The sequence below is a fragment of the Etheostoma spectabile genome, chromosome 14, assembly GCF_008692095.1.
Source record: "Etheostoma spectabile isolate EspeVRDwgs_2016 chromosome 14, UIUC_Espe_1.0, whole genome shotgun sequence".
Taxonomy (NCBI): Eukaryota; Metazoa; Chordata; class Actinopteri; order Perciformes; family Percidae; genus Etheostoma; species Etheostoma spectabile.
In genome coordinates, this window is record NC_045746.1 from 23,762,459 (window position 1) to 23,788,471 (window position 26,013).

Genomic DNA, 26,013 nt, shown 5'->3' on the forward strand with positions numbered 1-26,013 from the left:
GGATGTCATGCAATTATCATGATAATGCACTTCAGATGATCCAGACTACTCGATTACAGAACATTTTTCAAGTAAAAAAGCCAGAAGGTCTTTGGTTGAAGCTTCTTTAATGCGATTATTTTTGCTGCGTTGTCAAATCTGATACAATGAATCTGAATACATTTGGTTTTAGGACTGTTGGTCGGACAAAACAAGCAATGGGAGTTTATAATCTGCATATTTCACTATTATTTTGACATTTTAATCAAGAAGACAAACGGCAGATGCATCGATAATCAAAATAACCATTAGTTGCGGAAACAAACAACAATAAGTGTTCATTAGAGAGCCGTTAATCAATATAAGTCTTTGCAGAAATACCACAGGGATATTACAGTGATTAGTCATTGCTGCTTGTGTGTGTGTTTGTGTGTGACTGAGTGGGTGTGATTGTAAAAGACAGGCTTTGCTGATCCAACACACTCACACACTCTGTTTTCACCTCAGCCTCCCCCCTTCTGGCCCGCTGGGTTTTTATATCAAACGCTTCCTTTTTGCATTTGGTGGTGAAATGAAATGATCATGAGGAGGAGGAGGAGGAGGAGGAGGTAAAAAGAGGGTTTGAATAAAGAAGCACGATCTGGAGTGGATGCCATCAAAATAAAAAAAAGCCAAAACAGCGGCGGTGGCGGTGGCGGCGGCGGTGGCATTGTAATTCTCTGCTCTGTTTAAATAAAGGTTATTGAGTGGGATTGAATGGTTTCCCATCCACCAGCTGCCATGGCAAATATTAACCAGGCTGCCTCTCCGTGCTCTCTCTTGCTGTGTGGATATTCATAACTCCCAGTCAGCTGCTGACACACACACACACACACACACACACACACACACACACACACACACACACACACACACACACACACACCGGTTTTGTTGGACTTGTGAGGACACGCACATTTATTCCCTTCTGGATTGCTCTGTAGTCACTGTGAGGTATTTTTTTGTGTTCTTTTTTAATTTATTAATAGCCTGATAGAGTAGGACATATTATTGGAGTATATTTTTGTATTATTTAGGCCTAAAAATGTCGGATTGTGCACTTGTCCATAAAGACTTGACAAGCCTAGGCTTTTCATGATCCCTTTTTAAATGTGTCAGTGTGTGTATATCATTATTTTTCCTCCTTTTTCTTATTCTTTTATTTATTCTATTTTTGTTTAATCGTTCGAATCACAGATAAAGATTGAGATAATGATGTCCACAGACACACACACACACACACACACACACACACACACAGACAGACACACAGACACAGACACACACACATACAAACACACAAACACACGCACACACACACACACAGGGAGAAAAACAAGGACTGTCCAAACGCTCCCTGCTGGTTGGCGGCCCCTGGTGGATTTGTGGTGTAACTGCAGCTCATTTTGGTTCCTTTGCATTATGAAGAGGAGGAGGAGGAGGAGGAGGAGATGATGATGGTGAGCGCAGCTGACAGCCTCTCTATGGAGTCAGAAAGCAGCTCCGGCTAAAGCCTCATTGTCAGCTCCCATAGAGTGCACACTATCCTAATGATAGGTGATGCATTCAGGGGCGTGCTAAAAAGGAAAGGATGTTGTCGTCGTGTGATGTTTTTTGGCTTTCTCGAAGCCTTTTGCCTTCGTCGATGCTCCGCTCTTTCGCTCTCCTGGATAGCTTTGTTTTCCGCCTTCACAAACACCCACTCCATCCATCACATCTCTTCCTCTCTTTCTGTCGTTCTCTCACATGTCTTTGAGTTTTTTCCCCCTCTCACACGTTCCTGTCTTGCTCGCCTTCTCCATCAGATCTCTACCTCAGTCCCTCTGCTGATTTACATTTTTCTCAGGCTTTGTCTCCTCCTCCTCCTCATCTTTTACAGTATATATCTCAGTCTCTATCTAATTCCCCTCCTGCTCCTCTTTTTATTCTATCTTCCTGCTTCGCTTTCCTCTTTTTATTCATTTCCTGCTGCTGCTCTTAAAGGGATTTCCTCATTTCTCTTCAAGTCGCTTTTATATCATCATTTTGCTCTCCTTTCCTTTCTATGGAGCCAGCAGGTGTGTTTTTAATTTGTGGGTAAGATTTGCTCTTGGGGTCTTTCAAAATGTATCACGTGTGCGCACGCATTAGAGAATATATACTCTTAAATCCCGTTATTTGTGCTCTTAAGTTACTGTCACATCACTGTAGCAGGAGGAACCTACGTTACAGGTTGTTGTAGCTACATCGGCAGCTGTGTTTTGTAGTGAAGTACGCACAATCACTAAATTATTCCTTCCTGTTATTGCATTTTCCTTGTCACCTCAACAATGGTTCATACAGTTGGGATGCAGTGTTGCTGACTTTAGCTGCAGAGCACAATAAGAAGTGAAATTCGTCAGGACAATCTAAATTAGTTGCTTGGGTTTAATGCAGTGTTGTTTGGAGCGAGCGACGTGGATAGGCTCTGCTCTGCTTTAGCCTGTGTATTGGTGTCTTTTCCTTAAATGATATATTTTGAAATGTCAACTATATTGTTTTGCAACAACAGTTTGTAAAATATTGATCTCATAGTATGAATTACTCAGCCCTGTAATTAGATTTACTTTTTGATGTTACTATAAATGCATTTTTATGTGCATTTTTGAATTTGCGCCCAAAACATGTAGAAAAAAAAGCCGACAATTTCCGAAAAAACCTACATCCTCTTCTTCTGCAGAGGTCTATTGGCAGCTGACTGCAGAATAAGCCCCACCAGCTGATCATCTCGATAACCCAGCTCTTAATATACACATAACATTGCTGATTTTCTATTGATTAATATGTACCTTCAACATCTAAATGGAAACCCAGCCCATACACCTCTTTGAAAGGCCTTAACCAACCAGTAGTGGCCGACGACTCCAAACTGTCAACATCATTTAAACAGTTATATTAACATTATATAAATATTCAGGTCTAACTGTCATTTTGTAGGTTGCCTTGCAACACTTATGTACAATATGTGCATTTTCAAAGGGATGACATGTTTTTAAATCGGTTTAATACTTTGGATTGTTCCTTTATGTCTATGTTTTCGGTTTGTCTGTCTTGAGGATTACGGAAACACTACTGTACATAGCATGAGCCAGATCCGAATCACAGGGCGCATACACAAATAAGTCTTCACCTTTGTTACCACTGCGGGGGCCATTGTACTGAATTCGTGTGGTGTCGAATAATCGCAAAAATGTATTCCCGATCGTATTTAATGTCTCACGTGGTCCGTTTTATTTGCTCTTTGTTGTCTTACAAATACTGGAAACAGCTGACGGGCTGTTTAAATGTTGTTGTCATAACTTAGAATTCCTCATGGGGGCACCAGAATCTATGCACTACATTTACTTTGCTACATTTTGGTTTTTAAGCAAAGTTTTGAACCAAAACTGGTCTAAATATGACGGCAAAGGGCTAGATGTAAGTCCAGAGAACGTCAAATAGGGCGTTTTTCCACTGCATGGTATCTACTTTACTCTCCTTTGTTGGTTTTCCATTATGTAAAAAAGTCTAACAGGTACTTTTTGTAGTACTACCTCAAGCAAGATGAGGCGATACCTGCAGACTGATTGGAGAGAATCGTCACTAATTACGGCGTCATGATTGCTAGCAATAGACGGGGGGGGGGGGCGAACAAACCCGCTGTGTTTGAATAGTTTATCCAGCGTTTTTTGTTGTTGTTGTTGTTGCCTCCAGCTTCTTTTGAAACTAATTTGCCTTCTAGCTGTGGCAACGTGCCAAGACTAAAAAAACAACACACCTTTAACGTTTTGTGTGTGTGTGAGTGGCGTTAGGTCACGGCAGCTCCCTGCCGTGACAACCAGCCACTGGTTACCTCCCGCATGAGGCGGTACTAACCTGCAACGGAGGACGGCGCACCGCGGCCGAAGCGAGTCGAGCAGGTACCATTAATGGAAAAACGCTAATAGTGGCGCTAATAGTCCCCACCCAGAGTGTCAAAAAGATACCTCTGATTTTTTGCGTCAACAAAAAAGGGCTAAGGCGCCTGACAAGGCGTTGTTTTTTGATGGTAGTGAGAATGTGTGTTGTCAGTGTTGCCAAAGGTCTCCTTTTGCTGCTGTTGAGACTGAAACACAATCCCAGAGATTCCCAACCAAAGCGGGGACAGAAGGGTTTTCCAATGTCTCCGGTTTAGGGCCTCCTCAAACGCCAGAGCAGGGGGAATGCGTGGTGTAAATGTAGCGAAAGATATTAGTTTTTAAACCAAAACGTAGCAATGTAAATGTAGCCTATAGCTTTTCAACACATCAACAAACGGAAGTGGAAAGAACAACATTCCAGCTCGGGCAGTGGCACCATCCAAGGAGCATGTGAATGCACCATTGGCCTTGGTGGAGGTCTGCAGTCTCCGAGTGCCTTTCTACTAACCCCTGTTTTCTGTGTGTTCTGTCTTTCTTTCAGTATGTAGACCTTGTGAGTTTGGTATTAAACAGACAGTCTGAGATGAGGAAGATAATGATGATAGCAGAGGGATTACGTTGGCCTTGAATCTCTTCTCTATTTCTCCCTCCCTCCATCTCTCTCCATCCCTTCTCTGCTGTTCTCACGTTGTAATCTCCAGTGTTTTTATGTTCTTTAATCCCTTTTAAATTTAAATTTCCGGCCTTCCCTCAGTCTCTCTTTCCCGCTTGTTCGCTCTTTCTCATCACTCTCTCTTGCTCTGTCCTCCCCACCCTGGTTAAATATGCTCTTTTATTGCTCTTTTATTGGGTTTTGTTATTCAGTGTGCCATTTATTTAATTTTGGAGGCATCATTCTGTATGAATATTATCAAAGGATCAGGGTTCAAAACACTTTGACAATTCATTCCATGTGTTGCAATTAGGTTTGGTTCTTGGTTCACTTGCAGGATTTTTTTATTTATTGACCCTGGTGATGCCATTTATTGATGTCTATATCTATCTTTCCATCAGACCCCCTCCCTCTGTGGGAGGTCAGAGTGCAGGGTCAGTCAAGTCAAAGTTATTTATAGATGCCTTTCAATGATTGCAACTAAGTGCCTCACACAATGGAAGGACACAAAAATAAAACCCTCAGCTGGTGTTCATCAAACAACAATGCAGCCTCTGGAGCTGATTGTTGATTGTTGTTTGTCTTTTAAAACTGTTTTCTGACACAGATGCACACGATTGTAATGCAGCTTCTTGTTGATAAATGCAAGATCTGGATCACCTCTGAAAAAAAGTGTTTTAAAAGCTATCTATCCATTAAATATCAGCCTGAAAGGAGTTTTTTTAAATAACAAATGAGGTCCAAAAAAGGAGCCAGAGAGTGTTAAACCCAAATGTCCATTTTGTGCCTTGCTCAAAGGCTCTCAGAAGGTCTTTTGTAGCATAGAAATCTAGATGCACCCTAGCGGCAGCAAATCTAATTTACAGCTAGCGTCATTCTAGTAACTCTCCGTTGGCTTGCGAGCTGGAAAAACCAAACTCTGGTCAGGCCAATCACATCGTGTATAGAGTCGGTGGGCGGGCTTAACATTAGGATGGCAGAGCGACGGTTCTGCGTGAATTCCCTGCTACATGGAAACAAAGAAGATGGCTGCTGCATTGGTGGCAGCTCTGGAAGACTTGGAGTTAAGCACTGAAGTCATTCTTAAAAAAGTAAGATGTGTTTTGGAGTTTTGCCGACCGGATATGACTTAAGTTTAATATGTCAGCTAGCGTTGCTCTGGTTGGTTGGAGCGCTGTCCTATTGCGTGCAGAGGGAGTTTGAAAGACAACCGCTTATCCCGCCCCTCAGAATGAATCCTGCCAATGGTGAGCTCCCAGACCCGTCAGGCTAGGTCTTTTGGTGATCATGAGACATTTTAGCAAATCTATATAAGTTTTGCTCAGCTGTAGTTAAACATGTGGCAGGATAAAAAATTAATACAAAAACATAGCAGTAGCACAAGACGAGAAGGGTCAAAAGTCAGCAAACTGACTTAGTAATGACAGTGACACAGCAAAATCTAAAGACCAGGCCAAGTGAGGCTGTATTAGCAAACCCCCTGACTGTATCAAATTCAGCACGTTAGCGTTAAATAGAACATATCTGACATAGAAAAGAATAGGCATGGGTGTGTGCATCACACGCCGCCTGTGTGTGTGTGTGTGTTACCCTCAGTGGATCAAACCTGTGACCATCTGGCTACCAGACTCTTTCTTCCAGCACCAGTACAAAGTGTGTAATGGAGTATTTCGAATTCATCATTTTTGTAAATGGGGATTGAAATCAATAAAGTGAAATTTGGGGCTCCCCAATGGATTTACCTTGCACGGCAGCTGGATTATCGCAATATCACAAGATCACGCGAGAATCCAACATAATGCGTCAATGCATATCACACGAAAATCCATTTTGTCAAGCTTATGAATGTAGAAGAATTGTCAGGCTTCAAGTTATGCGTTTGTGTCCAGACAGCAGCGAACTGAACCAACCAGCCTCCCTGATTGTTGGTTCAAAACAATGGCGGACATAATAGGCAGACGGTTCATCTAATGACCTGCCAGATATTTTTTTTAAATGCCTGCACATTTCCAAACAGTTTCCAGTTATAGCTTCTCAGATGGTTCTGTGTTAACAAACCATCTGGCGCGTCAGGTTACACATGGATAGCTTCCTTGCTTTAGTTTATCATATATAGTAATGTTCAAACGAGCCATTTTTAAAGATAGAATCATCCTCTTGCAATGGAACGACACTATTTCCAAAGTGGACACAGTGTGTTGGGAACGTAAGACTGCATTAGTTTGAAAGTGTTTTATGCAGAGTCAATAAATCACTGCAACGTTAAGCTGAAGGCAGTTTGATTACAGTAAACAAAGAGATAATCAACCTTAGTGCAGCTTCAGTCTCATGCTGTTTCACAGCAAAATACTGAATATATTCACTCCCCGATGGTCAGACTCATGCTTTTCTAGCTGCACAGTTTCAGCTGTAATCATCTCTCGTCTTTCCTTTCACCCTTCAACGCAAACACAGAGATGAGGAAGAGGTTTAATCACTGTCTTTGGATAGGAGTGTTTTTTTTCTTTCACCAAGATGACATTCAGTACTTCTCCTGTTCTCCAGACAAAGACAAGCCTGTGGACTCCGATGAAGACTCACAGCCGCAGGGTGTCAGTAGCGCAGGCCCTGGAGGGCCCGCCGGGGTCGGCGGGGCGCCTGGGCCCGGCGTGTTGCGGCCCAACTCAGCGTTCCTGGGTCCACTGCTGTGGGAGAGGACCCTGCCGTGTGACGGGGGCTTGTTCCAGCTGCAGTACATGGACCTGGAGGAGTTTCTGACCGAAAATGGAATGGGGATGCACGGAAACGGGCCCAGCTCCACCAGCGCCCAGATCCCCTCCCAGGTAAGACTGATGTGAAACCAAAACTGAAGTGGTAAAAACCACACTTCAGCCTCACCAAGCTGCAAGGAAAATGATTTATTTTCAGTGGGCACTGTGTATCAGTGTGCCCCTTTTTAAATTTAACACTCATTCCCATTAGGATGGTTAACAAGGAGAAGTTAAAATCACAATAATAATGTCCTTGCTTCATTTGTTTTTCTCTGAATCTGCAGTGCAGTTCAGTGAGCTAACTAGCTTCTGTGTCAGCCAGCTAGCTAGCTAATGACATTGTTTAATTTAGCAACAAACGTATTGAACTCACTTAGGCTAAGTTCCTTCCGTGGATAAAGTTGTGGTGTAGGCCAGCCACCGTACAGAACTCAAAAGCATCATATCTAGAGACAAAACAAGTCTCCTAGCTGCTAAAAAACATTTGAGAGTAGCTTGCTAGCTTTTTTGCTAGCTAACATGCCTGTGTCCTAGCAGGTTGGCTTGCTATCTTTCTTGTAAGTTAATTATCTTAGGGTGTTCGTAGCCAAGTTTTACGTGGCAGTTACATTTAAATAAAATGCAACATTAACACCAATAATCCGATTCAGCTAATTTACAAACAGTTTAAATATATGACACTGACACAATAAAATGGTCCATTTATGAAGTGTAGAAGGCAAGACATAAGGGCAATAGTGTGGTTCTACAAGTGAAAATCTCATTTATTTTCTCTATAAGGATTTTGATCATTAGTCATAATGTCTAAACCATTCAAGGTAGACTTCCCACGAGCTACAAGATTGTGAAATGATGGTTAAAAACGTTTTATCACAATGTCGTGGAGAATACTACCCACACTCCTAAGCAGAACAGACCTCTCTGATTGGTGGAGATATTACCGGTAAACCCGCGAGCGGCTATAGCGAGCTTCTACTGCTGAACTCTATGATTGTTTATGTACAGTCTTGTACCTTTGCCTTTTTTTTGCTGTTTTTAAAATGTTTTTTTTGGCGCTGAATCAAATGTTTTAGGGTCACTAAATCTTATAAGCATTTAATGAGACAATAGAGCAATTGAATATGGAAAATCACTTCCAGAACTGGAGCCATTCCAAAAAGTGGGCGGTCACTGTTAAGCTCTGTAATAAAAAGTTAAAGAAATAACATATATATAACCAGGACATGATGTTTTCCCACTATCTCACTCACTGTAATTTGCTAGTCAGTCTGCTAGCCACCGATAAGCGCCATATTTCTTCTTAAAGTGGAATGGCTTTGGGGATTGTGAGTAAACGAGTTGATGCCACACTGTCTGTATGGAAGTCTGCCATTGCCTACAACAAAGCTCCCTTTTAATTTGAATCTATTGAAACTGGATGAGACCAGATTTCGTGCTGTTGTCCTTGTCGGCATCATGATATAGTCTGATGATCATCTCATAACTTGGAAAGAAAGTTGTTTATTTTACATGTCCTTTCCTCCCAGAGCTCCCAGTCGGCGGTGCCCAACCAGAGCTCCCAGTGCCCCCCCAGCTCCCCTCCGCCCTGCTCCTCCTCTTCCTCCTCCTCCATGTCTTCTTCGTCCTCCTCTTCCTCGCTGCTGGGACTGGAGACCGTCCAGCCACAACCACCGCCGCCACTGCCACTTCAGCAGCAGCCGCAAGGCATTATGGGAGGACCTGAGTGTCTACATGGTGAGTAAATTAGTTCACTCGGGGGGGAGAGGGGGGTGCTGTCGTGCTGTTTTGTTCCATTTTGACCCATTAAGATGGAAATTTTAAGGAATTTTTGACAATTTAATACATTATCAGTTAATTGTTCACTTTATGAGTCACTCTAAAGACTTTTAAACAGAAGGAGGTGATAAAATATTCACATTTTATAGAATTAAAACAACTTTCTGGTCAGAAATCAGAAAGCTTTTCTTATTGCATCCTGAGAAGTCGACAGCGAGATTTATATTGACGTCTTCACGTGAGAAGGCAACATTTCTGCACCAGCTAATTCTTCCAGACATACAGTTTTTGAAGTTGCACATGCGAAGGCTTTAATGTGATCTGGCACTAATGAGGACACAGACTCATGATACATTACATTAACTAACCCAACTAACTCCTTCAACAATAACCAGAGAAGGCTTTTGTCTAATTATATGCTGTGTGATAAAGGGCTGACACATTTTTCTCCAGCTCCACTCCAGTTTCACCCATTACATATTCATAATTTATTGTCTCCTCTCTCTGCTGCTTTTGATGTGAAACCAAACTGCAGGAACATCAGAAGAGCTTTTCTCCCTCGTCTTTCAGTCAGACAACTTCCAGTTCTGGCTAATTGAAACCCCAAAGCCATTCTCCATAATGCTGACGGTCATGTCTTTTAATCCTGCGAGCCATCGAATGGATCACAGATCGTTTCGTGATGATTTATTGACGACAGATTGCCACGTGTTTTTGTAAATGTTCAGCGGCTGTATAGACATTTAAAGGGTGAGATGAGTGATGGAGTTTTGTAAAAGTGTTCACACTGATTTATCAGACTTCAGAGAAGCAGAACTCTGATGCTACTTTAATGCAGGTATATAGCATATGTATACCAGGGCTGGGTTAAAATAATCGATTCTCCAATTTTACTTTACTTTACTTTGCTTTAATTTCCTTGCGGGAGTCATCCCAAATGGATTAATAAAGCTAAGTCTAAGTCTGAGTCTAATTAAAATTGTGCCGCTGTGTCGGGGAGCAAACCTCCACATATGGGCGCCGCGCTCCACCAACTGAGCTGCCCGGGCGCCCTATATGCTTCTTCTTTTTTTTCAAACGTACAAACTTTATTCCTTATTCATTACATACATACAGTACAATGTAGTGAAATTCTATTACTGCATTTAATTAGCTACACATACAGCATCGGGGGAGCAACTTGGGGTTCACTGTCACTGGGGGGGGGGGCAACCACTCTACCTCTGAGCCACAGGCCACTTACAATGTGGATGAGGTGATTTGACCCCCATTTTTGGGGACATTATTTGCTTATTGCTTTTCCCTTTATTAATTAGTGACAGTGGATAGACATGACCAGGACTCAGCCAACATGGGCCGAACGCTCCATGGGGGATAAATTGTTAATGTCTAAATTCTTAATGTAGACATGGTGCATTACAAAAAAATCATAAAAATCTAAAGGTTGCTTACAGCTAAAGTTCTTTGAGAATCTCTTTTACAGCCAAGCAAAATTGATAATGAAACTGAAATTTCCCTCACCTAATTGATATCAAATTTACTCTGAAATGTAATCCAATCTGGCTTGTGAATCGGAATCAAACTGATGAATGATTGAATTGATGTCCTAATTTTTACTGTATACTCTACATACAGAAAATAGCAAGGACCACTATCCATCTTGCTGGAAAAGGTTGCAGGTTTACCACGCTAAAACTGCACCATGGCCGGGGAGAAGCGATTTATTTTCTTTCCTTGCTGTCGTTCTGTAGCCTGCCAGCATGAAGCGTAGTTAAACTTGCATTAATTGACTTTTCTTTTGGCCACTTGGCGTCAAACTGTAAAAACAACACTGACTAATAAAAGTGGTGAATATGTTAGCAAACAGTCGCTATTTGTACAACGTTAGCATTCATTTGGAGTCGTGTTTCTGACCACCCGGGGGAATGCAAGTTTGTTCTTGGTGCTGGCTAACTCCTGAAGGAAGTATCTCTTTCCTTAGCTGCCTAAAGCTCCACTCTGTTCCCCGGCTGGTTGATAACTTTGTCTGTCTGCTGTTTGGTGCTGAGCAGGTAACAAACACTGTGTTTTTTAGAGCTGAAATTGAACACTGTTTCCTGTTGCTACTGGACACAGCACCAATGAGAGCCCGGAGAGTGAATCAAAACAATGAGCTGAAAGATGCTAAAATGCTACAGAGTTGGTATATTATTCTCTGTGGATTCGTCACTGCGAGCAACACCTTTCACACTCTTGATTTTCATTTGATACATTGACAATGTAAAAAATATTGATTAGCTTTAAAACACTAGCTGCTAGCTTAAGGTGCACACGCAAAACTACAAATATGGCATCGGTACGTGTGATAAGGAATGACGTGACATGTTTGTTTGTGTCTGCTTGTTTCAGCGGTTTGTTCATTTTAAGTCAACCAGCCGCTGGTTCCCTGAACGGGCCACTTCTGTGGGTCTGTTTTTATCAAGTAGTGATAATCAACTTCATATGTTTTTTCTGTGTTGTGAACATTGTCTTTTCATTATGAGTCATACACAATGAGAGAGGAGATGTGTCACTGTGAGAACGAGCGGCAGAGAAAGTTGAAGAAAAAATAAAAGTAGCAAAAACAAAAATTTGAAAATGAGACACAGACAGAAGAGAGATGCATGAAAAGAAGCAGCAGAGCTACAGTGGAGCGAATACCACTTCATACTGCTGCGAGGCTCTGAGCGTGTGTGTGTGTGTGTGTGTGTGTGTGTGTGTGTGTCCTCTTTATTTTGAATTATAAACACGTGACTGGGCTGAGCATGATGCATTCAGCCAGAAATCCCTCAGGTCGCTGGAGCTGAAGTGTTACTACAGAGCTACAGAGAGAGAGAGTCAACCAGAGAATAGATGGAGACTATAAAAAAATATATATAATACAAATGATCTGATGCACATGTTTGGTTTGATTTGAATTTATTCAGGGCAAAATAGAGCTCAGAGGGAGAACACGCAGCTGTGGTTTTTACAAGGTTAGTTTTTTACATTTACATCTGCGAGGATTCAAACGGAGCGCTGCATAGATTAGACAGCTGTGGTGGAGCTTGACACACATATTCCCCAAAAATGATGTTGGTTTTCTTTCTGCTTTTCCTCACCTCACAAAACCAGGATCACGATTTTAGCGAAACTTTGATGTCATTCGCAGTCTCTCAAAACTCCCAATATAGCTTGTCATTGTCACCAGATTTTACATTTAATATACATGGGTTTTACACTGTAATCCAGAATGGTTTCAACCCATTTTCACCTGGATTTTATTTTATCCCCACACATCCTACACACAAGAAAAACTGAAAATGCTAATAAGCCACGTCTCTCAAGAATGTGATGTACTGTTAATGCTGCAAGTGGTATTTTAAGAAACCCAGAAGTAATAGTAGTCAAGTCCTGTTTTTCCATCAGTTTGTTCTACTGATAGTAAGGTATTCAAAAATCCTTGTTTTATCTATAAATTGAAACATGATCAATATTTGATGATCAGTCATTTTGCTGGATGAGTCAGAAGACATCCAACATTTCCAGAACAGCAGAACATGTTTTCCCAGTATAAAAATCAGAAACCACATTTGTCCAATCTGTTCATGTTGATATTTTAGTTAGTAAAGGACAGAATTTGTCCAACTGCAGCCTTATCCAATCTGTGCTTCAGCTAGTGAAGCCATTTTGTCTTATTGTCTTCCTTGTCTCATTGTTTTCCTTGCTAGAGCAGTTATTTGTTTCCCCCTTAAGAAAAAGTCCTTAAAGTAACACACGAATCACCTCATCTTGTAGTTCAAATCAGCTGTTATCAGGCTGCAGCTTGGACACTTCCAGGTCAGTTCTCTCAGTAACAAACCTTCCTAGGCAAAGGCAGATTTTGAAGCCTCATATTCCCTTGAGCCCGGACGCATGAACTCATTGAACTGCGATGTGTTGCAGAAAGAAGCATCTGCTGCACGCATTTACCACAGCTATTACTAAAGCGGCCCTTAATGGTGATTACCTATTTCACTGTAGAACAGAGAGAACACAAGAGATGTCTGCACGAAAAAAAAAAAGCACCTGGAGAGAGAAATCCCAAATTGGAAAAAACACCCCAGAGCTAGTCAGTTGTTTCTTTTTGCCCTGATCTGTCCACCAAATTGTGCAGTTTTTTAAAATCGTGTTGACAGTGTGACACGCAAAGAGACTGCCCGTGAAAGCAGAAGTGGTAAAGTTTCAGTGGGAAGGACAGATAAAAAGACGAATATAGTGGAATACGGGCTCAGACCCTAAACAAAGCAGCCGGCATTTGAGTTATTAAGATTTTAGGCCTCATTTTCAAAAACAGTTTCAGTTTGATCATCAGAAAAATGGGTTGTCGTATATCTCTTCGCCCTCAGGTTGTCTCAGACTTTGAACAAAAACAATGACTTTGTCTTTAGTTTTTACTCAATCCTGTTAAATATCTCAACGTCCACTTGATTGTTTGGCACAACGTTTCACACAGTCATCCATGGTTCCCGGAGGATGTATTGTAATGAGTGTGGCTATCCTATGACTTTTCTTCTAGCGCCACCCTGAGGTTGACATTGTTTTTTTTTAATTGAAATATCTCGACAACTATTAAATACATTGCTGTGAATATCTGAGCACACATTCATTTTTCCCCGGAGGATGAATTGTAATAATTTTAAATTCCCTTTACTTTTCATCTAGTGCCTCAGCATGTAGCCTACTATCTGTTTAGTGCTCCTGTAATTACCGTTAGCATGTTGACATGCTACACTACCATGTTAAACATACCAGCACTTAGCTCAGGTGCATTATCACAGATGGCTGTAGGCTCTCCATAGTAGTCTAACAGTATTTATGGCCGACGAGCTGCTCTTCTGCATTCTTCAAAATAAGCATTTATAATAATTAGGGCTGCCCCATAGTAGTTGATTAAACATGACAATGTTTTTTTTTCATGCTAAATGACTTAGATCCAGGAAACGTACGAGCGCATCTCTGGTAAACACAAGATTTAAAGTGTTGCTTTTGCATGATTCTTTGTAGAGAAACTCATATTTACGCATCTGTCTATATTAAATCAATTTATTAATTAGTCGACAAAATCACGTGGGTGTTAGTCGACTGAGACCAAATAAATATATTTGATCTTTTGCATTTCTTTGTTTTCCCCGTTGAGAGGAAAACTAAGTACGTAGAAAAGGTCAGCAGTCAAAATCGCTGCAGTCACTTTCTCTTGCAGACAAACAATCTGAGCACTGATTAAACCGTCCTTGGCCTTCTGAATGACACATGGAGCATGACTTCCCCAGCAGTAAACCACAGAAACCAAATACCAGCGTCTATAAGAGGAGAGTGCAGGATGAAGCCACGCCGAGGCAGTCAGTGATTTAACATTCAGGGCTGTGATTAATCCTGGAGAGGGAAGGGTTAACCAAGACACTGACTCTGCACTCTGTAACAGTGCACAGAGAGAGAGGGAGAGAGGGAGAGGGAGAGAGGGAGAGGGAGAGAGCAGTGCTGGAGGGGGAGAGCGACTCAAGAGCGTTCGCTTTGCACGTTTTGAAATCTCTCTCGCTCTCTCTCACACGCTCGGGCCATGTGCGGCCTCCACGTCACGTGCCGCTGCAGAAAGCATCGGAGCGAGAGAGAGAGCCAGCATGCAAGAGAGGGAGGGGAGGGGAGGAAAGAGAGAGAGCGTGGCTGGAGGAAAGTGCAGGGAGATAAAGAGAGAGCGAGATAAGGAAACGAAACAGTGGAGATTACAGAAAGAATAAACACAGAGGACGAAGCAAAATAAAACCTTGAGCATGGCAGAAGGGAGCCAGCAAGAGAATTTCAATTGAATTTCAAAGCAGGTATTTGTGTAGCAGTATACAAACTATTGAGCAAAGACACCCTACTTAATGTCTAATAACTTTACCAATTCACATTGACATACAGTGGCAGCATGCTCCTCCCCCAAAATAAAATAGCGTGGCATCGCTTCCTAGTATGATTATTTGTAAGTACCTTTCAAAACACATTTGACCTTTTAAAAATGAGTCATACAGGACGAGCTTTTCTTTTGATCTGCTACCTTTGTGGTTATGAAAGCAGAATACACCACCTGCATAAACAAACCATCGTCCTTATTTTCCAGCAATGATGTGCTAATGCGTGTCATTTAAGGTCATGTCCGGACGCACAATAGCACTGCATAACAAATAAATAAAACATAAGATGATAATTGGTTTGCAGCAACGCAGTAGCTATGTTCCCATCCACACGCTTTTATGCAATAAACGCCGATGGAAACGTTATTTGCCGAATAAATAATGAATTGCGATTAAGTCTGAGGTCATTTTATGGTTCAACAGACGCACATGTACAGGTCAGAAGTGAAGCCCGCGCGCCCAGTGCGCACTGCCGGGAGTGCCGACGCAAAATGTCAGCCTGTAGTATAAAGCCCGACCAATAAAGGATTTTAAAGGCCGATACCGATACGAATATTTGATTATTTAAAAATCCGATATGCCGATATAGTGGCCAATATACTGTCAATTTTTAAAAAATAATCCAGAAACGCGTTACAAAACATAAACAAATTTCCCTAACATTAGTTATTTGTAGTTATTTATGAGTTCTCACTAAAAATATATGATAGTAATTTGTTTTATTGTCACAACAGAACAAAGGAGCATCAAAATATATTAGGTCATCATATAAGGTCTGATAAATAAAATGTAGAAAAAGTTAAGATATGAAACTTAAAGTCCTTTGAACAAAAACACAAAATAAAAAGTCAGTGTTGCCAACAGGGACGTTGTAGAGCGTCCTCTGGTGGACAAACTATGCAACACCAACACCCATAACATGGTTGACAGTCCGTTTTTTTTCTTTTCTTTTTTTTTTAATTCATTTATCAGGATAATTTATTTGTCATCATAAATTATTCTGATGATTGAATATTTTAATTTTAAATTTTTTTCATCGGTTATTATAAATTCCAATTCCGATATATCGGGAAATGACCAATATCGGCTCGCCGATATATCGGTCGGTGAGTGAGTCCCGTCTATTGCGCCATACACCTGTGGCACCAGGTGCGCTCTGTAGCTATGTAGCGAGACCTCATGGGCCTTATCAGATCTTATACCTTTGCATCATCCTTGTTTGTATGGCATTGCACACGGCAATTACCTGCTTCATGTAGTTCTAGTTCTAGTTGTAGCGGATGAAGATGGATGGATGGATGGATGTAGTTCTTCTCGGACATAGGATCAGTTTCAGCAAATATGACAGAAAGCTTTATAAGGCTTACCTCCTGCACCTTTAAGGTTGGGGAGATTATGATCACCGTTAGAAGAAAGCAACATCGCATGTCTAAGTCAGCGGCTTTAACCACCACCCTAAGAGGTTTTGCAGCGTTGTTACGTCACTCCGCTTAAGACTTTGCTTCTTACAGAGTTATTATTTGCACAAGAGGTTGCTTGTCGGGAAAACATGACCATTATGGCGTTCAAATAAATAGTATTAATACTGTTGTATGTCTAGTGAGGACAGTCTCACTCGGCACAGATCTTCTCTTTGAATTCATCATCATATTCTGATGAAAAGTAAAAAGCTTTTTTTTTTCAACACAGCAGCACTAATGGGACCCCATACAGAGGTTTTCCTTCATGTACTTCAAACATGTAAAAAGCAGAAAAAGCTTTGCTGTATGGTAGTAGTATTTTGTAAAGGAGAGCAGTGTCAGTGTGGAGAACCGTTAGAGCCTGGATTTATCCCCAACATGAACAAAATACTGACGTTCGGATGCAGTTATACAGTAAAAAAAAAAAGCTAAATCTCACACTATATGTCACGTCATGAGTCCAGTGTCTCATAATCTGACTATTGGCAAAGCGGGAGCGGTGATTTAAAAACACGTGCTGACATAACAGTCAGTGTGTTGACATAAGGAACAAGACTGGCGGGGTGTGTCACCTGGACTGAATTACTTTTTGTGTGTGTCCATTCTTGCACAGTCATATGAACGTGCACGTGCTTGGCTGTGTGTTTGTTTGTGTGTGCAGAGGCGAGTCCGAGCCTGCTGCTGGGTGTGTACAGTTCACATGTACTGTCTGACACAAACCATGGACTGATACAAAAACCAGATGTTAAAGATTTAAACTGAGATAGAAAAATAATAATAAAGTGATCGTTGTGTTCTTACAAAAAAGAAATAGTATTTAAAAAGCCTGGTGTAAATTCAACTCTGAGTAGTGCTTTTTCTTGTTGTTGTTTTGTTGTTTGAACGCTAATGAAAAGATAATGTAATTTACATTTTAGAAATGTCTGCTTCATTAGTACATTTTTATAAGATACAAGTCACTCTATACCAACTAGCTAAAACACAATCAACAGTTTTGAAAAGATAAAGTATTAAAGTAGTAAAACTAACGTCAATTTTCAATAGATAATTATAAAAACTCTATATACTAAATCAAACTTAGAAATCCCAAATTACGATGCAGAAATCAGTGTGTGTGTGTGTGTTTGTTTTTGTGTGTGTGTGTGTGTGTGTGTGTGTGTGTGTGTGTGTGTGTGTGTGTGTGTGTGTGTGTGTACAGTGAACAGCCGATTAGTCAACAGCTATTTTAATTTGAATCGTTTTTATTTTGCATCTTCATAAATCTATGAATATTAAATATTTTACAAGCTATTTGCCATTTTGGGCTTCATAAAAGTAGATCGAGCCCTTAACCAAAAACATAAACAACAGATCATTCAATGATAATAAAAATTGTTAGTTGCAGCCCCGAAGGAGTGTGTGTTCTTTGTATACGTCTGATTAAAGGTCCAGTTGGTGTGTTTGAGAGAGGAAGAAGCCAAACATAGCTGCTGTGTTTACGTTACAGGGAGGGGAGCCCTCTTTATGTAACACACTTCCTATATCACATTCCCATCCACATGTGTATTGAATTCCCAGCCCATGTTTTTGTGTTTGGCACCAACAGCTGCTGGCACAGCTCACAGGTTGTCTGCCTGTCTTCCACTCAGAGTGGACTCAACAGGAAATTAAGTGCTCTTTATCTGATAGTAAAATAGGAAGTAAAACAGGACTGCTATGGATGCTAGCTTATAACACTGCTACTGCTGCTAAGACTGCTTCTGTTAGTAGTAAAACAGGACTGCTATGGACGCTAGCTAATAATACTGCTGCTGCTAAGACTGCTCTATTAGTAGTGATATGATACTTATGATATACTGCCCCCATGTTCATATGCTGAATTGCATCTTGCAGACGTGTAGCGTTAAAAGCAAGTATAATGGCGCCTTACGACTACTTTTATTAGTAATAGGGCTGTGCAGTTAATCAAATTTTGAAGGGAAATTTCATAGTTCAAGGTGTTTTCACTATTGATTAAATGTTTTTTGAAATATAAATATAGTTGGCGATATATTTTACATATACACTGAACTAAATTATAAATGTAACACTTTTGTTTTTGCCCCCATTTTTCATGAGCTAAACTCAAAGATATAAGAATTTTTCTATGTACACAAAAGGCTTATTTCTCTCAAATTTTGATCACAAAACTGTCTAAATCTGTGTTAGTGAGCACTTCTCCTTTGCCGAGATAATCCATCCACCTCACAGGTGTGGCATATCAAGATGCATGATTATTGCACAGGTGTGCCTTAGGCTGGCCACAATGAAAGGCCACTCTAAAATGTTTTTTGGGGCATTTTAGGCCTTTATTTGTTTAGGACAGCTTAAGACATGAAAAGGGAGCAAGAAAGGGAATGACATGCAGCAAAGGGCCGCAGGGCGGAGTCTAACCTGCGGCCACTGCGCCGAGGAGTAAACCTCTATATATGGAAGCCTGCTCTACCAGGTGAGCCACCCAGGCGCCTGATTAATTTAATATTTCCCAACTTATCGATTTTTCCATTAATCTTTGCAGCTCAAATTGACAGTAGAGACTGCAGAGATACATGAAAAGTGATCAAGGTGCGTGGCGTGATTACATGGCATGCACCTTAGACGACAAAGGTACCGGGACACACATCCAAAATATTTAATAAATGCTCTTTCTTATGAAAAGCCAAAAAGTGATATCATTTTTCTGTTGAAATATGTTTATGCACCAAACCAAAGTGGATTCCCAGTAAGTGCTACTGACCTGGCAATAAATCTTTTCTGATTCTCTCACAAAAGTAGTGTTTGTATCACTAGATGTATTGTTGCAGTAAAGCATGAAACAAAGCAATTCAGACTCTGTTTAAAAGCGAATGGAGTTTAAATGCAAACAGACTTTAAAACATAAAAAATACAATAATCACAATAGAAGCTAATTATCACTTCCATCCTTGTACAATTAGCATAATTATAACCATTGTCCCCAGTTATTGTTTCCCTTCTTACATAAGAAGAAACTGAAACAGGAAAAAGGCTTCAACGGATTTCAAAGCGAAACGTTCTGTCCTGCTTACGGTTTATGGCGATGACGAGCCTGTGAATCTCAGTGTATTTGGGGAGGCTTTTGTGCTTTAGTCACATCTTGAGTTTCACCCGTTTCGCCCACTTCCACTTCAGTTTTTGTTAAGGTTCCTACATTTCCCGAAATGCCTTTTCCACAACCCCTCCGGAGAGCAGCAGTGGGTTTGTTGTGTTCAGCTGTTGGTTTCATGTGTAGGTGGATCAAGTGAAGGTAAAGTTAGATCAAGTATGCGATTAGTCAGGAGGAAGAGTTGTTCACCTGACTCCCCAACCTCAACCTGTCTATTTTCTGCCTCTGTGGGCGTCTCTGCCCACTACAGCTGGTTTCTCCCAGCATGCTTTGTGAACACTGGAGCAAGTTTACAGTTTCTTCTATCAAACTCTGTTGGACCTTGAAAAGGCTTTTTTTTTTGTAAATGTTTCCGTTCTCAAGTTGCAATCCATTGCCCAAACTCATCAGTATGCTTCTGATTGCTTCATCCGAGGATCGACGCTTCACATCCTGAGGCCAATCCTGTGATGGAGATTTTAGATGATACAGCAGCTGATTTTAAATGAAGGATTTCAACCAGGATTTTCGTGACTTGACAGGAATATGAATAAGAAATGAAGGCTCTAATTTTAAACCGTAGGGTCCTTGAAAGAGACCTTCAAAGACCTTAAAAAGTCTTGACTTTAATGCAGGAATTTTGGTGTTGCAGTTCTGGTGGAAACACTGGTTTTAGTGTGATGTTTCTGGCCTGAAAAAGTCCATTTTAAACTCAAAAGAGTTGAGTATTAGTAATCCCCAAAAAATTATGAAATACAAGGCACAAAGGTGCACTTTGTAGACTGTAGACTGATGGACAGATGAGACAGGGAGAAGCAGAGATTGACAGGCAGAGCGACATGCAGAAAGAGAAAAACACATAATCTCAGATAAATTAATGAAAGCAGAGAGAGAATCCGAGAGTCAGCGGCTGCTTCGTCCAAATGGCTCCTGTTCACAGACAGGAAATGAAGCCAGGCGAAGCTGCGCTTGGCGCTTGTTTACCCGGCAGCAGCGGGATCCATGTTCTTGGATCATTTTCAACTTTTTGCCCAAAATGGTTGTCATTAGGACGGGGGTTTGGCCAGACTTATCCAGGATCAACCCCGTCCAGCTGCCAGGGAGTCAGATATAGCCAGCAGCCGTTCATCTGATGGAGTCGCTGCTTTATGGACAAACAGATGGACCAGAGGACGTATAGACAGATAAAGAAGAGGATATAGGGTTCATTGCAATATGGGTCGTAAACAACACATCCAAAGAAACGTGCGTAAACATGTATTTGAACGTAGTGGGTGCTTCAAGGATGGATGTAGGGCTGAGGAGTCACTGTTTTTTGATTATTTGATCTGTAAAATGCGACCGTAAATTGTCCAGCCATCAGTCCAAAAAATCTAACCTGACATGCCAGACGGTTTGTTAACACAGAACCCTCCGAGAAGTCGTCATTGGAAACTGTTTGGCTAAAGGGCAAGGCACTTTAGAAAAATATGGTACCTGGCAGGTACTTGGACAAACTATCTGTCTATCACGTCCGCCCTTGTTATTTTGCATGAGATCGACAAACATGTAAACCACGCCTATAGCAGCTAGTAGCTGGTTACCGGACGCTGATTGGTTCATTTTGCAGCTGTTCTTACACTAACGCTTCACTTGAAGAGAGAAGATGGATTTTCATGTGTTTACGGGATAGTATCTCCTATGTAGGAGACGCTACTCATTGCTAGCACCTAAGTTTAAGTCGTATTTAGGAGAAACTATCTTGTGCGTACGAGTTAACAATGCCTGGAAAAACTTTTTTTCCCACCTTGCCTTTCAGGGCTTCCGTAGTATCCCACGATTCTCGCGTGGTCTCGTAATTTCACAACCACCCAGTGCTGTACAAGATAACCAGAAATCCAAAGATGCTGAAATTCATGAGATGCATTATCAGTTTTTTAGGCCACTTGGGGACAGCGGAAAACAAACACTGACATATCACATAATATCATAATCTCTTAACTTTGCTGTTGCAAACCGCAATTTCCCCACTGTGGGACGAATAAAGGTTTTTCTTATCTTATTGATCTTATTGACTTGAGAAACTTTAGCATTCATTTTGGGTCTTGAAAAATAATTACTGTATCTGCCCCCATTTCTTCCTTGGCCCATACTACACCCTTCCACCAAATTTCATCAAAATCAAGCAAGTCGTTTTTCCATAATCCTGCTGACAAACCAAACTGAAAATATAACCTGAAGCCAAATTGTCAACCTTTGCAGAGCGACACTCTGGCTAATCAACAAAGCTTCTGTATTTGGGAATCCATTTTACTTTTGTTTATAAGCCCTGGTCTGATTGCAGCTGGGCAGTGTGAGCCCAAACCAACCAAATACTCAAAGTTTTCCACTCTTTGGTCTGGCCTGAAACCAATTACAGTAGGATGATGCATTCACGTCTCACTGGTGGTTATGTAAATATGAGCTCTAAGCTGGGAGAAAACAGGGTAGATGATACTAGTAGTTGAGATAAAAGTAGTAAATGTGGTTACATTTCACAACATGTATAGATCTTAAATACAAGTGTGTGGAAAGCTTAAGCTTAAGAAAAACAGTAAGTAGAAAAATTAAGGGACGTATTAAAATAAGTAGATAATATGATAAAATAAGTAAATAACAAATTGAAGAGTCTAGGAAAGAACACCTCCAATATATTAACGGACAAATAGAGCCGATCAAATTCACAGGGGGGAAAAGAGGAGTCAAGCTCCCCCACACACACACACACACACACACACACACACACACACACACACACACACACACACACACACACACACACACACACACACACTTCTTATGATTGGATGTAAACACAATCATCCAAAAAGAACAATTTAGTTTGACACAAGTTTGAACTCGAACGTCCTCACTCACAAATGTAAATACCCCGAATTTCCCACTGTTGTACCAGCACTGCTCTCTCAGTGTGTAGTCAAGTGTTTTCAGCTGGATTTCAGAGGGTGTAGAGGGGGTGGGGGGCATGACCGTCTGCATGCACTTCCCCTGAAATGGTTGCACCCCCGGCTTGCCATTGAAACATCAGCCTGACTTCTCCGAGCCTGCAGAGGATTTGGTTGTTGTGGTATTGTGGTTGACGCGCAAAATAAAATCACTGACAGCTCAAAGCGGCAGTCAAGTAAATCAATGTCAGTCGTGCTGCTCTGACTTGACATTTCCAGGTTTAGAAAACGGTTGCACAAAGTCTCTGATGGCTGAGGACATTGCTTGTTTTCTGTGAAGAACAACGCAAAAGACTGTACATCATTTCAAGCTGATTCTTTAAAATCTGTGGTTAATGAGAGGGAGTTTGGATGGCATCTCTGCTCTCGCTGCTGGTAAAACTGTATTTACAAGTCAAAAATATGCAAAGCACGTCTCCTTTCTGTTTAGTTCTGCTCAAGTATGTGACATCTGTCCACTACTGTTGTGGTCGATGTACTGGTCAGTGAGCTGCAGTTATTCATAATCTGTGGCTTGGAGTCTGGAGCTAAAACAATTAAAAATAATAATAATAGTAAAAAACCGTCTTACAAATGCTGCCATAATATACAATACAGTTCTGCCTGGTGCTGGATAATTGCTCAACTAACATTTGTATTTCAGAGAGGAAACGGTTAGACAAATCAAGTTAAATCAGATAAAGACTCGTCTGATAAGCAGCTGGTGCAGAGAGACTGTACAACTGAAAATTGGTATTCTTGGTTCTATATGTTACATTCAGAAAAGAAAGGCAGTGCTAAAGCAGAATAACCACAGGGGAAAAGCACCCCCATTTACTAACAATCATCTGAGAAGGACTTAAACAGAAATCAGCAACACTGTGTTCTTTTTTTTTCTTTTATTTCTGGTATCGTAATGTTTCCATAACATTGATTTTCATCACACACACGTGAAATGTCATGCCTTTAAAGCCTGCTGGAATCGAGTTGGGGGGGGGGGGGGGGGGTTGGGGTGGAAGAGACATTGACCGCGCACAAGCAAACAACCCGCATATGTGTTGTCTTTCAAACAAGCATTACTAAATGTGATTTCGGATCTGATGTAGTTTCATTTCCTTGTTGTGGTTCAGATATGATCGTTCTGTCTCCGTGCTCTGTCCTACGAGCTGCTTTTTTCCTCACGTGAATGCACCACAAAGGGTTAAACTAAATCTGTCCTGCTTGTGGTAAATCCAGCATCATGTGAACCCGCTGCCCCGCTCAGAGTCTCTGGCTCGATACCGACACCCGGTGGTGAAATAAAGCGTGTCACCGTGGCTGCTGTGGGAAACGGCACAGCCACGATGCTGCTGGGAGAAGTGAAGGGAGAGTAGGTAGAGTCCCAGCATGCACTTGTTATTAAATGTGTAAGAAACTATCAAAAGACTAGAATAAGAGGGGGGGGGGGACAAACATACAGTACTTTTTCTTTCAATACCTTAAGTACATTTTCCTGATGATGGTTTACCTACTTTTACTAAAGTAACATTTTCAATGCAGGACTTTTACTCGAGTATTTTTACAGTGTGGTATTAGTACTTTTTAATTAAGTGAAGGATCTGAATACTTCTTCCACCAAACCCTCCTACACCCCCATTCCCTTGACCTGCGTACGACACAAAAACCAATGAAGTTGCCTGTTGCTGATTTTAATAGATCGAAATCAGCTCCTTTTTTCACGCCCTGAAAATAATGAGAAATACTACTTGTACTAAAAATAATAAAATAATAACACTTACAATGTGCTTTACATCAAAGTGTATTTCTTTATTCAAAGGTATCGCTTTGACTATTGGCATGTACTGTACATGTAGATGTTCTCACGCCTGGAAATTTGGGGGCCGCTTAGACTATTTATTAATAAGATTTTTCTTTATTTGAAGGTATCAAAAAACAGGGTTGTAAAATGCAGTCTGGCCATAAGCAGGCTGGTGCACTCCACAATGAAAAGAATCTCAAAATTAACATAATAAATATGGTGAAATTAGACAGTGAGGTCTGCAAGTAGTTTTTTTTTTATAAATATAATAATGATGATGATGAGATCTATAAATGGATGTTAAAAACTGACTTTTCAAGCTTTTCAAAATAGTGTATTTCCATTGGCTGAAATCGATGCGATTTACAATGAAAGCTGTTGGGAAAATAGTGGAATACACTTATTAAAAAAATAACTGATTGAACAATAACAGTAAATGTACAAAGAAAATTAATTTAACTGAAGGTGTTATACTTTATTTTTACAGGCCGGTATCAGTCCTCATAGTCAGTAGTTGAAACCCATCCCGTGATGATGTTGAAGTCCCAAGTTCGAGTTTGCCGCGATCAAAACCTCTATTGTGGATTGTCTTTTCATCTTTAGCGTGTTAGCCGTTAGCTCGGCTGCTGCTCTCTGACACCCCGTGGCCGCCCTCGGAGGGCAGATGGGCTCTAATCTGCAGATAAAACTAGATGATGGTGATTGAACTGCTAAATTAGTAATGAACCAGTCCTGCTGGTCCCGTATTAATTGCATATGAACTCATCCCGTGTCTAGCTGTACCTTTGACCTGCCGCCGACCTTCTGCCCTCTGACAATCAACAGCTAAATCTCAGCATCCACATCTGGCACTGCATGTCGAGAACACTCCTGTGAGCCCAAATATGACTTAAGGCTTTGAAAATCTTCGTCTTCGCCAGCTCCTGACGGCCGTGTCTATAAAGACAAAAAAGATCAGAGTAATTTGTTTCCAAAATAAAGTTATTGTGCCAAATGAAAAGACAGTTGGTTTGTGGATTTATTAGTTAAAGCTAAAGTTAGAGCACCGGTTTGAACCAAAGCCTGTAGCGTTTGGTCTGATGCTCCGGTTTGTTCAGGGCGATATGAAAACTCATTTTATTTCAACTCTGGTGCGCACCAAAAATCCGTACTCTGGTCGGCTTATAAACGGGGGGTGTTGTTGCAACTTCACCCCCGAGTTTATTGCGCCGTGTTTACCGAACTACAGCGCCTTAATGTGCTTCTGCTTGATATTTACAGTATCAGCTTGTGCGCATGCAGACGCTGTGTTAAAGCATCGACATTGTTGATCAACTGCTCCAATATGGCGGCCAGCGGGTGTATGTTACGCCACCTGAAGGCTGTGGGCGGAGCATCGCAGACACCGTCTGGTTAGTCTATATCCACGACGTTCCAGGATTGTTCCGTTGACGGAAATTACGCCAGATTTCGCTCTTTTCGGGTGGATCTTCATTACTTTCCGCTCTCTCTCTCTAGACCAATGTGTCCAATCTGAGTTTTCTGTTCCAGGACTAAAACAACTTTTGAACGTACACATGTTCCACCAAAACAAGTTCCTTCCCGAGGCTATTTTGCAGCGGCCCATCCCTGACTTCTGTGTGGACTAGAAAGACCCTCCTCCACAGCGC

At 41.1% G+C, this 26,013-nt stretch overlaps 1 protein-coding gene across 4 annotated transcripts in view; it reads left to right on the forward strand.

Annotated features, from left to right (window-relative positions):
* Positions 1-26,013, forward strand: part of dbpa (D site albumin promoter binding protein a) — a 29,783-nt gene that overhangs the window by 2,812 nt on the left and 958 nt on the right. For 2 of the 4 annotated variants that reach the window (XM_032535854.1, XM_032535855.1), the window contains exons 2-3: positions 7,111-7,399; positions 8,845-9,050. In XM_032535854.1, coding sequence (XP_032391745.1) covers positions 7,111-7,399; positions 8,845-9,050 — 495 coding nt within the window. Of the gene's footprint in view, positions 1-2,047; positions 2,076-7,110; positions 7,400-8,842; positions 9,051-26,013 lie in introns of those variants that run through there. The other 2 variants (XM_032535857.1, XM_032535856.1) reach the window with 2 other exon arrangements.